Source organism: Pholis gunnellus (assembly GCF_910591455.1).
Source record: "Pholis gunnellus genome assembly, chromosome: 2".
In the NCBI taxonomy this organism is placed as follows: domain Eukaryota; kingdom Metazoa; phylum Chordata; class Actinopteri; order Perciformes; family Pholidae; genus Pholis; species Pholis gunnellus.
In genome coordinates, this window is record NC_136536.1 from 14,922,644 (window position 1) to 14,939,766 (window position 17,123).

The 17,123-nt window shown below is 42.0% G+C and overlaps 2 protein-coding genes across 2 annotated transcripts; one reads left to right on the forward strand and one right to left on the reverse strand.

The window, feature by feature from the left end:
- Positions 1 to 835: 835 nt before the first annotated feature.
- On the forward strand, positions 836 to 6,686 carry slc2a5 (solute carrier family 2 member 5; the record flags this gene model as incomplete). Its single annotated transcript, XM_079172059.1, has 11 exons — positions 836 to 880; positions 1,042 to 1,140; positions 1,244 to 1,404; positions 1,490 to 1,614; positions 1,699 to 1,851; positions 1,930 to 2,243; positions 2,332 to 2,442; positions 2,526 to 2,627; positions 4,151 to 4,226; positions 4,444 to 4,571; positions 6,235 to 6,686. 11 exons carry the CDS (start codon positions 836 to 838, stop codon positions 6,457 to 6,459), a joined length of 1,539 nt encoding a protein of 512 aa, XP_079028185.1. The 3' UTR covers positions 6,460 to 6,686.
- Positions 6,684 to 11,534, reverse strand: ca6 (carbonic anhydrase VI). The gene is made up of 10 exons (XM_079172048.1): positions 11,411 to 11,534; positions 10,691 to 10,870; positions 9,916 to 10,064; positions 9,408 to 9,503; positions 8,494 to 8,560; positions 8,262 to 8,419; positions 7,947 to 8,073; positions 7,743 to 7,826; positions 7,628 to 7,660; positions 6,684 to 7,524 (listed from the first exon to the last, which is right to left on the reverse strand). Exons 1-10 carry the CDS (start codon positions 11,499 to 11,501, stop codon positions 6,890 to 6,892), a joined length of 1,620 nt encoding a protein of 539 aa, XP_079028174.1. The 5' UTR covers positions 11,502 to 11,534; the 3' UTR covers positions 6,684 to 6,889.
- Between the last annotated feature and the right edge of the window lie 5,589 nt (positions 11,535 to 17,123).

Genomic DNA, 17,123 nt, shown 5'->3' on the forward strand with positions numbered 1-17,123 from the left:
AGTCTGTTGGGTCTTCTAAGTATTATATATCAAAATAAATTAAACCACTGTTGTTTCAGTTAAAGTCTCACAGCTCATCCTGCTTCTCTTAACACTTCATCCTCATCATATTTTGCTCTCTGCATACATAGTTCTCACCTCTAATTATTCCTGTTTCCCACCAGCGTTATTTACTCACAGACACATTTTATTAGCCTTGTTTTTGCAATGAGGCTTCCCTGAAGCAAAGAACATCCAGCTTTAAGAGCAAACAGCCTCAGGGCCGTCGTATTGACAAACACACGCAGCTTCAGAGATAAGAGGCATTGCAGCACACGACGAGTTGAAGACAAAGTAAACATAGAAAGAGATTGTCAGGTGTCGTGTTTCTATTCAGTAATCAGCGTTAGATGAGCTGTCTTCAGCGCGAGAAAGGATAAATCCCTCAAATTGTACAAGGATCAAGTCCATCTGTTTGTGATTTCAGCATCGTGTCGTCATTCTGTAATAACGTCTTTCCTGTAATCCAGCCTGCAGGTCGGCATGTTTTTATCATTTTGATGATAACATAACTCCATAACGACAGCTGTAGATGTCATCAATTGAACCAATTTAGTTGAGGGTGCAGTGCAATAAAAGCGTCAGATGCTAACATTCAGCCCAGGGCAGGAATAAATATCTTGAATATATAAATATCTTCCTGAACCTGAGGGCACAGTCTGCAACGTGAAAACGATAACTGTAGCCAAGCCGTAAACCGCTGCTACGCCGTCTGATCTGGTGTCCAAAGGGCAGACGGCGTGCAGTGGTGCCGTAATAACAAAGTGTGCTCTTATCATTGAGTCCAAACACAACCATGGCGGAGAATGAGGAGTCGGGAAAGCCTGTGGAGAGGAGAGGGGTGAGTGACACACACAGGTGTGATTACCACTACCTTCACATCGCCGTTTGTTTTGTCTGAAAATGTGGCGTGGTCGTGATGGATGATGTTTGTGTTGTAAAAAGAGGCTTCACATAGTGCGCTGATGTCCCCCCCCCCCCCCCCCCCCCCCCCCCCAACAGAGATTAACTGTGGTGCTGGTGTTGGCAACGCTCATATCTTCGTTTGGTTCATCGTTCCAGTATGGTTATAATGTGGCCGTCATCAACTCTCCGTCACCGGTAACCCAAGCAAAGAAACCCAAGCTTTACTGTAACATGCTATAGAGGCCAGTGTCACTCACATGTTGATGTGCTTCTATCAGTATTGTCCTGCTCTCTTCAGTTCATGCAGCAGTTCTATAACGCCACCTACCTGGAGCGTTACGGCAGGCCGATGGAGGAGAACCTCCTAACTCTGCTGTGGTCTCTCTCTGTGTCCATGTACCCGCTAGGAGGCTTCTTTGGCTCCCTGATGGTGGCCCCTCTGGTCAACAAACTAGGGAGGTAACATGTCACGTCTATCATGCACTATAAGAGGTGTATACTTAGCTGGTCTGACATGACTTTAACTGCATCAACCCTACGACAGGAAGGGCACCCTCCTGTTCAACAACATCTTCTCCATCGCGCCTGCTGTGATGATGGGAGTCAGTGAGATTGCCAAGTCCTATGAGATCATCATTGTGGCTAGGTTCATAGTGGGCATCTGTGCAGGTCAGATATGATGTACTGTTCAAGCGATCAGGATTCATACATACCACAAGTCATTCTCATGTATCTTAAGTTCCTTGTCTGCAGGTCTCTCATCAAACGTGGTTCCCATGTATCTGGGAGAACTCGCTCCCAAAAACCTGAGGGGAGCCCTTGGCATCATCCCACAGCTCTTCATCACCATTGGCATCCTCAGTGCACAAGTGCTGGGCATCAGACACATACTGGGCAACAGCACAGGTACATGTTTGTCCTTCATTCATGACAATCCTTGACAGCTGATTTGGGGGGACTCAGGACTGTGCCCTCTGTCTCCAGGTTGGACCCTCATGCTGGGTATGACCGGCATCCCTGCCCTGATAGAGCTCCTGCTGCTGCCCTTCTTCCCAGAGAGCCCCAGGTACATGCTCATCCAGAGAGGAGACGAGAAGACGGCAAAGAAGGCGCTACAGCGTCTGCGTGGCAGCGAAGACGTGGATGCAGAGCTTTCCGAGATGCGTCTGGAGGACCAGTCGGAGAGGGCCGAGGGACACCTGTCGGTGCTCAGCCTGCTGTCCCAGCGCTCCCTCCGCTGGCAGCTGGTCTCCATCATCGTCATGAACATGGGCCAGCAGCTGTCGGGGGTCAACGCGGTGAGCCTGGCCTCCTTCTTGTTTTTTATCTCTGTTCTCCAACTCTTGGCTATATATTTAGTCATGACGCGTCTCTCTCCCTCGTCAGATCTACTACTATGCAGATAGCATATATGCCACTGCCGGAGTCAAGCAGAATGATATCCAGTACGTCACTGTGGGAACGGGTGCAGTGAATGTCTTCATGACCATAGCTGCTGTAGGTACCCTGTCGATATCCACAGTCTGTTTGATCATGTGAGCAGGAGACGATAGCTCTGAACAGGGAGTTTGTTTCACCAGGTCTTCATTGTGGAGGCCTCGGGACGACGGCTGCTGCTCCTCTGTGGGTTTGGGATCTGCTGTGCAGCCTGCGTGCTGCTCACTGTCGCACTCACCTTCCAGGTACCACGTGAAAGCTTCAGTGTGTCTCAAACATGTTACTCTGCTGTCCTCTAGTGGTTCAGCATATTTAAGAAATCTGCTGTTTTATGTGAAGAGTGTCTCAACCTGGAGGTCAGGAGATTTGTTATGGAGACGGATTCATGGGCGTTTGTATTGTTGTGGACCCAAAGGAGTGCCGTGTTGAATTAGGTGCAATTTGGACACGTTATACGTTGAATATTAAGAAATGTTGAAGCCAAAGTCGAGCATGTCATTTGCAGCAGTCAGTTCACTGTTGCTGCTGGATGAACTAATGTTACAACTGAAATCTTCTTCAATTCCCTGGAGAAAACGACTGCAAGCAGCACTCCCGGGGGCGTGTCAATCGGCCCGCTCAGAACGGGCACTGCACTAGTTTACCTTTAGTTCAAGTAGGAATTATAAATTTAAGTGCAGTAGATATCAACACGCAGTTAGCTTAGGTTAGAATAAAGGAGAAACAGCTAGCCTAGTGCTGTACAAAGGTAATCAATTGGCTCAGCAATTAACGTAATGTCTCTTTTGTTTCATACGTACTACAAATAGAATAGAACAATGACAACTTGTGTTTATGAGTTAGACTATTGTGTGACCAGCAGCAGTGTGCCCAGTGGCGTATGGTAGTTATGACGGGCCCCAGTTCCTTACTGTCTCTTTAACCTTATAACATCATATCCATGTAATTTGGGTTTAAGTAACATTTATTACTGGACTTTGGCTGATGTGAGGCGTCAATATTTGTTTGGTTAATTTTGTGCCAAACTGTATATAGTTTCTAAGTTTCCTAGCCGTAATTACAACTTAGATGTTGACATGAACATTATTTACAAGTTGGAAACCTATATGACTCCAATACAACATGAACGCGGCATAGGAGGAAGGTGTATATACTGGGGAGCTGATGGAGAAATTGGGAGCAGATGTGCATGTGTGTGTGGAGATCTGGTGATGGTGAAAGAAAACCTGGGAGGTACAAAAAGCGATGATTGATGATGAGTGATTGATAGAATGGCATTGGAAGTGACCAAAAAAAAAAAGCTGTCGTGATGAACCAGCGCTTTAAAGCTGAAAGTATACGCACTTTAACCTTGTGGTCCAGTGTGCTGGTTTACGAAGCCAAAACAACCGGAAATGCGTCACTCTGGACGGTAATTTTAATATATTATACATTTAGTGCTTGGTCTGAAAAATAAATGTGATGACTTGACATCTGTATTTGCTGGGGTCATGAGAACTTTGAGACATAAAAACAGAGTCGCCCACCACTAAAGTATGAGAAAACACTGGCCATTAGACAACCACAAAACCAGGGCTGCCCCCCTGTAACCCTGTAATCTCACCTGGATCCAACATCTTCAGACAGACAGCACTTTAAACAGCACAGTGAGTTTCAATCCTCCCACACAGTGCAGCCATTACGGAGATTTTGTTACGTGTTTGTTACCGTTTGAAAGCATCAGCATGTCAGGTTAATGATAACAGCAGCTGTTGTTTTATGTTAACAGGAGAGCATGACGTGGATACCCTACATCAGCATCGCCTGTATCATCATCTATGTCATAGGACACGCCATAGGACCCAGTGAGTCCGACCCCGCCAGTGGTTATTTACACCCACTCTGATTACAACAGGGTGCTCCATTAGCTAAAGTGTTGTTTGGATGTGCAGACATGTAATGATATATGTTGTAAATCTGCACTCGGTTGTCTGAGTCATGAGCATCCTCACTGTGACCCTGAAGAGTAATGATGTGTCTCGAGTGTTTTGGTTGTGGTTAACCACATCATGTGCTCCACAGGTCCCATTCCTTATGTGGTGACCACTGAGATGTTCAGGCAGTCGGCCAGGCCCGCTGCCTTCATGGTCGCAGGCTCCGTCCACTGGCTCTCCAACTTCACTGTTGGCCTCGTCTTCCCCTTCCTAGAGGTCAGTTACACAACTTCTAAGAACTCTTACATTGGGGGTATGAAAGATTTTTATTTTGAAATGTAATTAGCTACAGATGTTTTTTAAGTGTATACAGCAAGGCAATTCAAGTCACATCCTGACATGATCATTTCTACTTTATTTTGAGCTACTTCTGCATGTACTGTATGTCTGTCTTACGATTTGCAGACTTTTAATTGAACCCAATGAAAGTAGAGAAAACAAGACCTCCAGCGTTGTAGTGGGCAGAGAATAGGACTTAGAGAGTATAGTTTAGGATTACACCTCTTTTCAAAGAAGCATTTGTGGCATTTACTATATTTGCCTTCGAAAATACTACATCATGGTTTTCTTCTTTGTAAAATTGTCAGTATGCAATCTTTAACGAAACAATGCGTTTATTCTACTTTAACTTAAAAAAAACAACTATTAATAAACTATTAAAAACTAATGCATTATATGAATATTTTTATAAATTCCTTTTAGTATATTTGTCATACACACACATATGCATTGATATGCGTTGGGTCATTTGTACGAGGATGTTGTCTTCAGTCAAGTTTCCATTTGCCAAAACGATACCATATATGGTAGCTAGTCCAGGCACAAAATCTGTCAAGCCTAACAAGCCGAGTTTATCTGCAAGCCGAGCGATCAGTCATGCCTTTCAAACAGTAGAAGAGGCAGTGGTTACTAGGGCCTGTCATAATAGTGTGAGCTGGGACCCATCGTAATACCTTACACCAAAATAGTCTAATTAATAACCATGAATTGTAATTTGTATGTTTGATTTTAGTAAGTATTAAACAAAAGAGATATTACATGTTTATAGCTGAGTTTTATGATGCAAATTGGCCAATTGTGTTTCCTTTTTACAAGGCCAGGCTAGCTGCTTCCTCTGTGTCTATATGCTGAGCTAAGCTCACTGTGTGCTGACTGTTCCATAATATTTAATGGACATTGTCATATTGTCTAACCATTCCTTGAAAATGGTAATAGAAATTACTGAATAGGCAATGCAATATAAGTAATTTTATCAACAAAAGACGTTCAGGTGGGAGGGAGAGGAGTTGGCCGACAACCAATCCAAGTCTCATATCAAAACTAGAAATGCTTTTCATAACGAAACCTAATCATACTTCATTCAAAATGCATCTCAACAAACAATAGGATTTTTATCATCCATATTTTTAGTATTATCATCATTGTAAACACAAAGATTGAGATTTACTTTTTAGTGTTCCATTGTTTCTACACTTGGATAATAGACCTTCACTGTGCAGAATGATGTCCGTGCAGAGTTCGACACTAAGGCAGTTTTCACATTTATCTTGTGAATTTTGTGAACATTCATCCCTGTTTATTAGGAACACTCTCGTCAGCGTGTCTTTTCCAATGAACTGAATGTCGAAATCTTAGGGATAAACAACCGTTTTGCGGAATATTTACTTCATATCAAGACTTTATCTTCAAACCACAACACAAGGAAGAAATTAGTTTCAGTAACAGAAACCAAAAAAACAGCATTCCAACAAAAGTAGCGTGCAAATCACACTTCCCGTCACCTGTTTATGTCCAACCAACTGTTTCTGGCAAACATATTTACACCATTTCATCTTGAGGACAAACTGATCACATTTCCTCTCCCTCCTTCTCCCCCCAGAGAGGTCTGGGCTCCTACAGCTTTATCATTTTTTCCTTCATCTGTCTGGTCACGCTGATCTACATCTGGCTGGTGGTCCCTGAGACCAAGAACAAAACCTTCTTGGAGATATGCCAGATGTTCGCCAAGAGGAACAAAGTAGAGATCAAACTGGGTGATGTGGATCTGCCACTAAAAGAGAGCAAAGAAAGCCTGGAGGATGCAGTGAGGGTCACGGCCTTCTGAAGAATAATGAGAGCATTCATAGGGGAGGAAGTCTTCACTCTGGGGAGGATGGTAATGGACTGGAAATGTCTAAATTTAGCCTCTATTTTCTATTTCACAAGGAATCTTTACATAATCGCTTTGTGTATTGTTTGTCTGTGTGGCTATAAGATCTTAAATATTGTGAAACTTGTGATGTGTGTACTGGGTGAATGGGTCCTTGCGTCATTAAACAAACCAACAAGTCACTTGTAAGTCTTTATTGATGCTGCAAGAATATGAATACAATACATGGCTGAAGCTATACGATACAGTTTGCATTAAATATTTTACAGGTGCATGAAAGACATTTTTATCCTTCATCGAACACATTTTAAATCCCCCACCATCAGCAGTGATATGTTGGTTTATTACAGCATTTTAAAGCTCAATGCGAACAGAAGCAGTCTATTCAGGAGCATCTGTACTGGCTGTCCAGCTGCACCCCACCGAACAGACTGAGTTTGGTTGTTCCCCAGCTAAACACATTTCCCACCATGGTCTTGTTTCTCTCGCATGACATCTGGTCGCGGATATCTGCTGTGGACAGCACGTAGTCCCACACGTTGACATCAGTCATCTTACCCACAAAGGCGTCTGCGTTGGAGATGCCCAGTAATCCATCCTGATCTTTGCCCACGATGAACACACCGCCAGGGTTGATTGTGTAACCCTTTTTCAGATACCGCTGCTCCCCAACCATGCCATTGATCCACAGCTCCACGCCGCCGGTGTGGGACGACCAGGTGATGCAGTAGTTGGCCCAGTCGTTGGACTTGACGTTGTGCGGCAAGTTGATGAACTCATTGCCAATCCAGAGGCCCACCTCTCTCGCATTCTTGTCCTCACCGACGGAGATCATCAGCTCGTTGTCGTTGCCGTTACTGGAATAGGAGATGATGGTGTTGACCCCCTCGAGCTGAGGCAGGACATGCATGCAGACAGTGAAGAAGTCCAGCTCCATGGGATGGCTGAGGCGGGCCAGAGCATAACTTCCAGAGTTTTTCTCCTGGAAGTCGAGCACCAGAGGATACAGAGCGCGAGGTTCTGATGAACACAGAAAAAAAATAGAATCAGACATCGACCTTTAATCACCCACAGTCACAAATCACAGTTGGATCTCAAATGAAAATCAAACTGAGGGACTCACCATATCTGGTAGGCCTTGAGTTACCAAGTCCACCTTAAGGGCATAAGTAATAAAGAGAGTAAGTATAGGCACTTTCATTTACATTCAGCCATCTTTATATGTTTTTACAACTCACGTGAATACATATGCTTCCCAAGAGACGTTATCAGACCCTCGATCTTCCGGAGCCTGGATTCAATCTCATCTTGCCGACAAAATGCTGAAAAGAAAGAGGTGAATAAAAAATGAGGAGGATCTGACTCAGGGCTTAGTCTTGCCCAAGTCAATTCTGAGGAATACACCCTATTGTGTAATCACACAGCCGCAACAAGCTACATACTTCCTTTCCCGAGTCTAGGCAGGAACGAAGACTCCACCACACGGCTGTTGAGAGGCTGAGCAATGCGGTAGTCGTTCCACAGGGTCTTGTTGTCCATGTCCATCAAAGTACTCTCCAGTTTCCTGATCTGAACACAACAGAGAAGAAGAGAAAGCTTTGACATTGCACCACATAATGTTCAAAATAAGCACATTGCCTTCAAATGGCAAAAGTCCAGTTCCATATAAGACAAAATAGTTGAAAGCTTTTACCTTTTTTTGTCAGCTGTAATAATACAAACATAATTTTTTTCAAAATGTCCTGTCTGCGCTGTACCTGGTTATGTGAGAGAGTGATGGGAGTATCAAACACAGTCCAGAGGATGCTCTCAAAGCAGGGCGGTGTGGTGAGGGAGCCCTGGTATCTGAAGAAATGTTTGAGGTTCTCGGGGAGCATGGAGCGCACATCAATGTTTGATATGTTCATGGACTGACCTGACAGGATCACATTAAAATCACATTAGACCTCAAACACTAAGGTCGGTGAATTCATGTGTGCAGTAACTCACCTGCATATTTTATTTTGGCCAGATTGGAGATGAAATCGCTGTAGTAGGTGTTCTCAAAATGCCCGTCCTGAAAGTAAACCGAAGCTTTAATGTTCAGTTAAAACAGAAAACACATCTATCTATGTAGTTTGACGATATTGTATTCACAAAAGTAATTTGTGAGATCTGGGAAAGCAGCAACATCACACAAGTCGGAAAGGGCAAGAAACATCGGACAGGTTGTAAACGAGGCAAATTATCTAAAATACTTACATTTTGCCCAAATGTCCATAATAATCCCTCATTGCAGAAAGGTCAAAGTTAAACCAGTATGTCGGTCTGTAAACTGTGATGGATGTTTATAATGTGCACCTCGTTAATAATGCATTACATCCCATCTCATCATCTGACCGCTGCTGCTTTGTTGTCCCATTGGACTTCTTTTGAGTGACGTTCTTATTTGTAATTAACTGGAATCCCCCCTTCAAACTGCAAACGTCGGTGAATCTGAATCATTCGTTGCCAAATGAGTTTGTCCAAATAGCACTAAGTCTCAGCCACTCTGTGCTGCGATCACGGGGGATGCCAGCGGTGGTGTTGCTGCAGCGACGACATCTCGCAGCTGAAAGGCCGCCGACTGTCGGAGACCCAGAGCATTCCTCTGGAAACAAGCTCATGCCGACATGTTGAAACCCATTCAACATGTCGACATGTAAATTAACACTGAATAGAGCCTTTAACCCAGCTGACTGAAGCAACGTGTCATACACTTCAAAGGGCATAATCATTTTTCACTAAAAAAAAAAAAAGCTTCCTGAACTGAAGATCATTTATCAGAAGTAGTTGGGGCATACTGTATATATGCTGACAACATGTGTGGTCAGACAAAGCAAATCATGGAGGAAAGGGAACAAAAGTATTTGTGGCTTACGTACATCATAGAAAAAGGCGAGTACTGCCAGCCCGTCTGGCTTGTCTTTGGCTTCGGTAATGCTCTTGTACTTTTCAGAATTGTAGTGGACAACATGGAGCTGAAAGACAAGGTGGAAATGGAGAACAGTTTAGGTGCCAAAATATGACCAATGACCTGCTTTGCAAATGGAAAAATCTCTACTCGTGTTATAACTTTAAATAAATAAAAAACAAGCAAAGTAAGGAGGCAGCAAAGAGATTGATTACAGAATAATATTAAGAAGGAAACAAAGTTCTCTGTCAATTTAATTAGCTCAGGCTCAGATAAGAAGTCAGAGAATGACATACTTAGATGATCTGTTATGATAATAAACTGTTCTACAGACTGTGGTTAACTGAGGCAGTGTAATGATTTCTGTACAAATGCAGTTTACATGCTTAGGTCTGTGTAGAAACTGTTTGATAAACTGAAGGTTTTCTTGAATATTGGATTGTTGATTAAAGGTCTGTAATCGCTGTTTTTAAGCCAACCTCTGCCATGTAACGGATGCCGTCAATGGTGTGCTCTGCTCCGCTGGCCTCCAGGTCCCAGCCGCCCCAGTGCAGGTGCATCTGGACAGCTGTGTATTTTCCTGGGAGGCCCTTGATGATCTCCATAGTGGGAGGCAGGTCAATTTGAACTGATGGAGACATAAAGATATTCAGATTATGTAGGTTCTTTAATCAAAAGCAAAAAAAGAGGCAGCTCACAAATCCCGAATACTGTACATATCTGCTACAGTGTTTCTCATTTTCCTTCCAAGCGGTCATTGGTTTGTTTGAGTTCTGTAATGCACCACAGTGAACATTGAAAAGTCTGCATCAATTTTCGTCAAACTTGTTTTATTTAGTAATAAAAGTGAATTCTGTGAAGTAATTCACTTATAAAAAAAATAAAGACTTTTCTGATCAAATTAACACAGACTTCAGGTCCACTGTAATGGATTACACAATTTGAGAAAGATTTGATAATGTGCTAATTCAGTTTTACACCATGAAGAAATAAATGAAAATATAATTACAATCATTGGAATTTCTTGACATTAAAATGGTCAGCAGTTCCATATAAAGTTTGGTTTATAGTTCAGAAACCAAAGCAGCAGAAACAGTGGTATGGTCCTCTAACAGTGAAGTAAATATCTGTGTACAATATTTGTCAAAAGGATAAAACGCAACAAGGCTCAAGAGCTTATTTCCACCGTGGTCCTTTGGTTAATATTAGTTGTAGCTAATATTGAGGTTGGGTCATCTATACATTTTCTCTTACCGGAGTGCCCGTTATTGGACATGAGAAAATTCCCGCTCTGAGCATCGTATCCGCTGAGCTCCAGCTTCAGCATGTCTGGGTTGTGTCTCACGCTGCGCCGCTGGATGTCTATTGGGGACTGCTTCTTACCACCACATGCAGGGTACTTGGTTGCCCAGTGCATCTGGTCCAAGGCTCCCTCTGTGTGAAGAAAATCCATCCCCGAAAAAACTATTATCACATCATTCAAATCACCCAGGGGGAGATGAATTTAGGGGGAGAGCTGCCAAACTATATGTGCCCTTGTTAGTGAGTGTCAAACCTGTTCCCGTGTTGTTGCTTTTATTGGCACGCACAGAACTTGTTCAACTGGATATTTTGTGTAGTTCCCAGTATTCACTCCCCAATTATTTAGTAGCTTGCTGCTAAATAATTGTATACACATAATCATTTGCCTTGATGTAACCTGACAGTGGTTATAAGGTATCTGGCCAATTCAGCACGCGTCACCCAGAAAACATAATGGCCAAGTTCCTCGAGTGAATGTTGAATAGAAATAACTTGGCAGCCTCTCTTACCAAAATATATACTCACAGGACAGGTTGTCACGCACCCTTTATATGCATCAAACCCCTTTGAATCTAATATAACTCTGTTACTTTTTGTGTTTTGGTGCAAAAAATAAAAAAATTAAAAAAATTAAATTCCAACATTTTCATATATATAAAAAAAGAAGCTTACCTGTGTATGTCCAGTGTATTCCGTCATGAGGAATCCCAGCACTGACGGCACAGACCAAAACAGCAGATACAAACACAGAGAAGAACTCCATCGCTGCGCCTCTGATCCTTCACACAGGACTCTGACAGCTCACAGAGGGTTTCTCTCTGGATAAACTGCGAATGGAGGGAGGTGTTGAAATCTCTGCTGAGAACGCCCAGAACCCTGCCCAGCAGCCCAAAAGTGACAGGAAAGGACTGTCTCATCTGTAGAGTGTTAATAATAGAGGCCTGCGTTGAAATGTTATTTCTCAGTGTGAAACAACTGTTGATTGTCTGCAGCTTGTTCTACTCATATTACAGAGTTGACCTGCAGGTATTAACGTTAATACCCCAAATAAATCAATTACTTCTGTCTTTGAGGACAAAAGTGAGGCTCATACTTGACTTTGGCCTATCTTGTTACCGTATTTATGGAACATCACCCCTCGGCATCTAACATTGTTTAATATCTTCATTTTACTTAAAGCCGCAAGTCACTCTGAAAAAGCCATGATGGCTTCTGATGAAAAAACATGAGCGCTGATGGTAGCAAGTAATAAGATATTGTGACATGTGTCACAATGTCCTATTACTTGCTACCATGTTCATGCACACAAGTTCCTACATGTCCAACACCTCCACCTTACATGCCAGAGCTGTTCTCTGAGGTGTGCAGGTGTGCAGTTTGCCACGGTCATACAAACAAGAGAAACTGAAAGCTGTTTTTTTTGTCTTCAGAGGTGTAATCTCGATACCAGTCTTGTATCTGTCCGTTAAATATAAGGCTTCAGCCAGCAGCCGGTTAGCTTAGTTTAGCATTAAGACCGGAAGTTGGTGGTATGTGCTGAACTTGTTCTTGGCCGAGCAGCACGGAAACTACCTTTGGACAGAGCCAGGCTAGCTGTTTCCCCCTTGTTTCTCATCTAGCTTTCAACAGGAACGTAAATAAAGGTATTTCCCAACATCTTGTGTAGGATTGGAAGTTGGCCTGTGCACTAAAATAAAGTCTAAGGTTAAATTAGTTTTGAATCACTTAGTCGAGGAGAGTCCTCATAAATGTGGTAATACAAATCTCCCGTGAGTGTGAGTGTTTTTGTCTGCGTGTGTGCAAAGAACTGATTGAGTTACAAATGATCAAAGGACTCACCTTGATTTAAGACCCTCATTGTTCCACTCACGTCCCTCCTCTCTGGACTGGAGTTACGGCCTCTTGGCGACCTGCATTTGATTGATGCCAGTTGTTTTCCTGTTTGTCTATCAACACATACAGGCTGATTAAAAAACTATTTTAAACAAGCCCAGATGGAGAAGACAGGAGAGCGTTTTCCCCTCACACAACGTCTGAGATCATTAAGAAGCCACAGGTTCGATGCCCCTCGGCGCTAAACTTGCATACGCCAGCACTTAGAAATGAACTGAAGCTGTCCTCTTCCTCAGTAAATCACTAGGTTTATCTTTGCCTCGAGGACAATAACAGCTTTTAAAGTCTTGGTGTCTTAAATGGTGAGATGGTGCTGGCTAAGAGAAAGCTTAGTAATTTAAAGCCCTCATGTGGTGAGCTTGACATATATCATTCTGCTGCAGGTAGTATGTACAGTGTCCCGTGCTGGTCTTGGTGAACAAGGAGACAAAACCATTTAAGACACAAACAAAACAAAAGAAAGATAATAAAACTAGAGTTCTCTTGGTATTGCTCAAGTACAGGATCACATTTAAAACAGGTGACGCCTCATCACAGGGATCCTGAATTTGACCTTTTAAAGTGGCCTCTTGCATTTTTGAGTCACATGAGAATTTATTACACTGAAAGAAAACAAGACCCCATTACTTAATAAGCTAGTGTTTGATGATGTGTGATGGCAATACTGTTAACAATCCAATTCACACCATATGACTCGAGGTAGTTACTCCCATTAATCAAGAAGTCACAGTTTCCCCGACTACAGTCTGACACTCAACAGTGAGGTGGGAGGAAACCTTGTCGACTGTGATGATTAAATCAGTGAGAGTATTTTAAAGAAAAGATCAATAGAACAGAAAACATCAAATCAAGGAAGACAACAAATATCACATCTAAAGAAAATATGTATGAGCTACCAACCGTTAACAGCTGGTAGCTCAAAGTAACTGCTGGCTGTACTCATTTATTTTGTCTGCAAGACGTCAGTATCTTTTTAATTTGTGGATAACAGCTGTCTTGACACCAGCCCACCCTCATTCAAGAGCAATGTTTGTATTTTATCATATAGGTTTATGTTATTTGTCTTTCCAAGTTAAAATCTTTTGTCACTATTTTCTTTTTACAGAAGTTTTCTTGTAATTTCCTGCTGCTTTGACAATTTCCCTGCATGGTATTGGACCCTTACTTAACCAGGTTATATTATTCATATTAAGGTGACTAATCCTTTGAATTCCTGTGTAATAATGTCAATGTAATTTTAGTTTGTAGTTAGTTCAGTAGTGTTTCTGCACAAACAAAAGGACCTACAGTGAGTGTTACAACCCGGTTCAAAGGCTGCAATGTAAATGGGAGACAAAAGGAGTGTAAAAATAATGAACATATTTATTTAAAGGATGACATTAAACAAAACAAGCATTGAGAGAGTCGGTAAACAGCAATGTCGGCATGTGTGAACGTGTGGGAATGTCTGAAACAAACTAAACAAAACAGCAGCCGTGTCAGCCAAGGAAGAGCCCGTCAATGTTCAGGTGGAGAGACATTAAAGCTGGAACCACAGCAGGCTCAGGTGTGGCTCAGCAGCTGAGACAACAGGACACAGACCCCTGGTAGAAGGCAGGGGTCGTCACATGAGCAAGATGCAAACTGTGCTTAAATAAAGAGACATTGTGTTCTTTTGTGTGTGACAGTCACACGGCTTTTTAAGGTGCATCTGAAACTGTGCGTAGCAAATATCGCTTGATTTAAGTGATAAACGATTAACGTCTGTGGCGATATTAAGAATTGTCTTGCAGCTTCTTTGCAGACATTAACTATCACCTATGAAATCATGCAAACTCAGACAACTGGGGAAGTTTTTTGTTTTTTTTAAACTACAGTGATTTGTTAAAAGTGGCTGGTGGTTGAGCCGTCTGGATCAGAACTTCAACAGTATAGAATGGACATAATAGAATTGGTCTTTATTTACCTTGTTTTAAGCATGGCCCATTGAGCGTGAAGTCTCTTTCCAGGAACGTCCTGCTCGCTCAGTTTGCACGCATTCACAGCTGGAGGCTGCTCAGTACAAGCACTGAGTCACTGAGAAGCTCCACTGGAGCAAATTAGTCTCACATTTAGACATACTGTCTAACTCTCTGAAGAATAAAGGTGGCAGGCTCATGTGAATAGTCTAAATATTATACAACCATATAATTGACTTGCACATAGTCGGTGGAAATGTGTGCACGTCATATTTTCTGACGATATCACAGCAGGTGTAGACTCCTGAGCTGAGGATTTGTTGGAGCCAGAGGGCATAGATGAAGGAGCTCATGTTCGGCCAAATTCTCAAAAATATGCAGCAAAGTGAGCAAAGCAAATCAGCAAACCATGCTTCTTTCCCTCCACCCAGGCTGCCTGACACCAGAAAAAGGGGTGGTGCCTCGGTTATGGGAAAAAAAAACATTAAATTGACTGACAGCTACATGCTACAGATCAGCAACTCTGTTATGCTTCCTCACATCCTGGTGCAGCTTTCCAGTGTTGACCAGCAGATTAAGCAGAGTGTCAGTGCTGCTGCTGTCGGCAAACATTTCACAAGTTGATGGTACGATAGGACCAGAAATAGCCTTTCACAAGGGTGGCAGAAACTCCAGATACCACCAGGTGACAGGCGGGAGGCAAATTCAGTGACGTAATGTGTGACAGTTTGGGAAACATTCATATATGTGTAGAAGATTGTACCAAATATAATGGCATAGGGCGTTTTTTTACTTCAGGCTTTGTACGGATTAAACAGACACCATATAACATGTTGATTTGTGAGTGTTTGCAAGCTGTAGTTTGATACCTTTGGACAGAGCCAGGCTAACTGTTTCCCCCTGTGTCCAGTCTTTGTGCTAAGCTAAGATAACCGTCTCCTGGCCAACAGGAGAGTGGTAATTAATCTTCTTGTCTAAGTCTCTGTTTGTCACTTTCTTTCTTTTTTTTACTTCGGTTTTTATTGGGTTTTTACAAAAGGCATAAACAGAACAGCACAACATCTATACAGATGATACAGTAGGTTATGCACACAAATACAATACAAATACAAAAATATATAAAATGTAATTAAAATAACAGTACGTAATTGTGGAAACACTTCTAATTAATTGATCATCATTCAGTCTACAAAATATCATCATTGTATTCTGTACGTAACTATATTTATCTGATGACTGGAATTACAAAAGATTTAACACTTTTATACAAAACATATGATCGGTTTATAAAATATAATACATTCTTTTAGATTAAACAACGGTATATGAAGTTGTAGTAGTTAACTGTGCTCTACCTCAACCAATTTCAACATCACAATACTGCTCACATATTAATACATCACTAATAATGATCCGGTTGTACAATAATAGAACACCAAAAGGGACCCTTCTGCATAATGAGCACTCTTACTTTTGATGCTAATACCTCTGTACTTTGATTTTCAAAGCAGGACTTTTACTTGTAATGTTTTATCATGTTCTGTTGCAACTTTCAGCTGATGTTTTGAATAAAAGTACATTTTATTAGGGGGGCACTGGTTATCTGTATATCCTTATATCCTTATATGAATCCAAACTTGCACGTCTTGTGAAGGTACTTGTTGACATTTTAATGAGAGCATGTGGGCAGCAGATGGCGCAGTTGGATTTAACAGAGTCTGAAGGTCACTGCAGAAGGCTTTCATCACAGTGAAGCCCCAAGCAGCTCTGATCTGTCACCGATGCTGCACTCACTGCACTGCGCAGCTGTCTCAAGATGAGACTCATGCGTGGGGGAAACCCACTATTCACTCATGTTGAGATTCATTACTGCAATGTCCACATAGACTATCAGTGCACTCGCTCTTGATATACATAATTGGGTAAATAATCCTGCAAATGCAAGTACTTCCACATACATGTGTGCATGATCACAGCGTCTTTTAACACAAGCGACCAATTAAGCAGTATCTGGTGATCTGCAGATCAAAATATCCATATTTTCTATATTTAAACTGAATCTGGGATGCCTTTGGTTGAAAAGTGAAAGTTTTCAGATTATATAGCCTATAATCATTAGTGTTTCAACAGCATTTTGTTGACTATATATTCTATGGAACAGGTTCTTTAAAAAAGACGACATGATGATGTATAATTATTAAAAGGCTGTTGAAACAAAAAAGGGTCTAGTAGTTTATTTGTCTAGACATCTTTTGAACTGTAAATCACCCCATCTTGTGATTATTTCATCTTTTGATCTAATAAGGAAAGCACACACCTCTTTTTCTCATATTCGTAATGGGAAAAGAAAAGTAAGTGCCAAAAAACGTGACCGCAAGTGTCATGTGACTAACGACGAACCACTGCATCGGAGATCCCTGCCTGCTTCTCTGCACGTACTCACAATGCGTACTCACAATGCGTCATCTTTCCGCATACTGCCTCTTTCATCCTCACACGAAAAAAACTACAATTCCCACAGTTCACCTCTAATAAAACATTATTTCTCTCTGTAT

Excerpts from the sequence above, each read along its gene's own strand:
- ca6 (XM_079172048.1), bottom strand. The coding sequence starts at position 11,501 with ATGGAGTTCTTCTCTGTGTTTGTATCTGCTGTTTTGGTCTGTGCCGTC. Across the intron at positions 7,661-7,742 it reads TGGGAAGCATATGTATTCAC|GTGGACTTGGTAACTCAAGG; the intron begins GTGAGTTGTAAA and ends TATGCCCTTAAG. Across the intron at positions 7,525-7,627 it reads CTCAAGGCCTACCAGATATG|AACCTCGCGCTCTGTATCCT; the intron begins GTGAGTCCCTCA and ends TGTGTTCATCAG.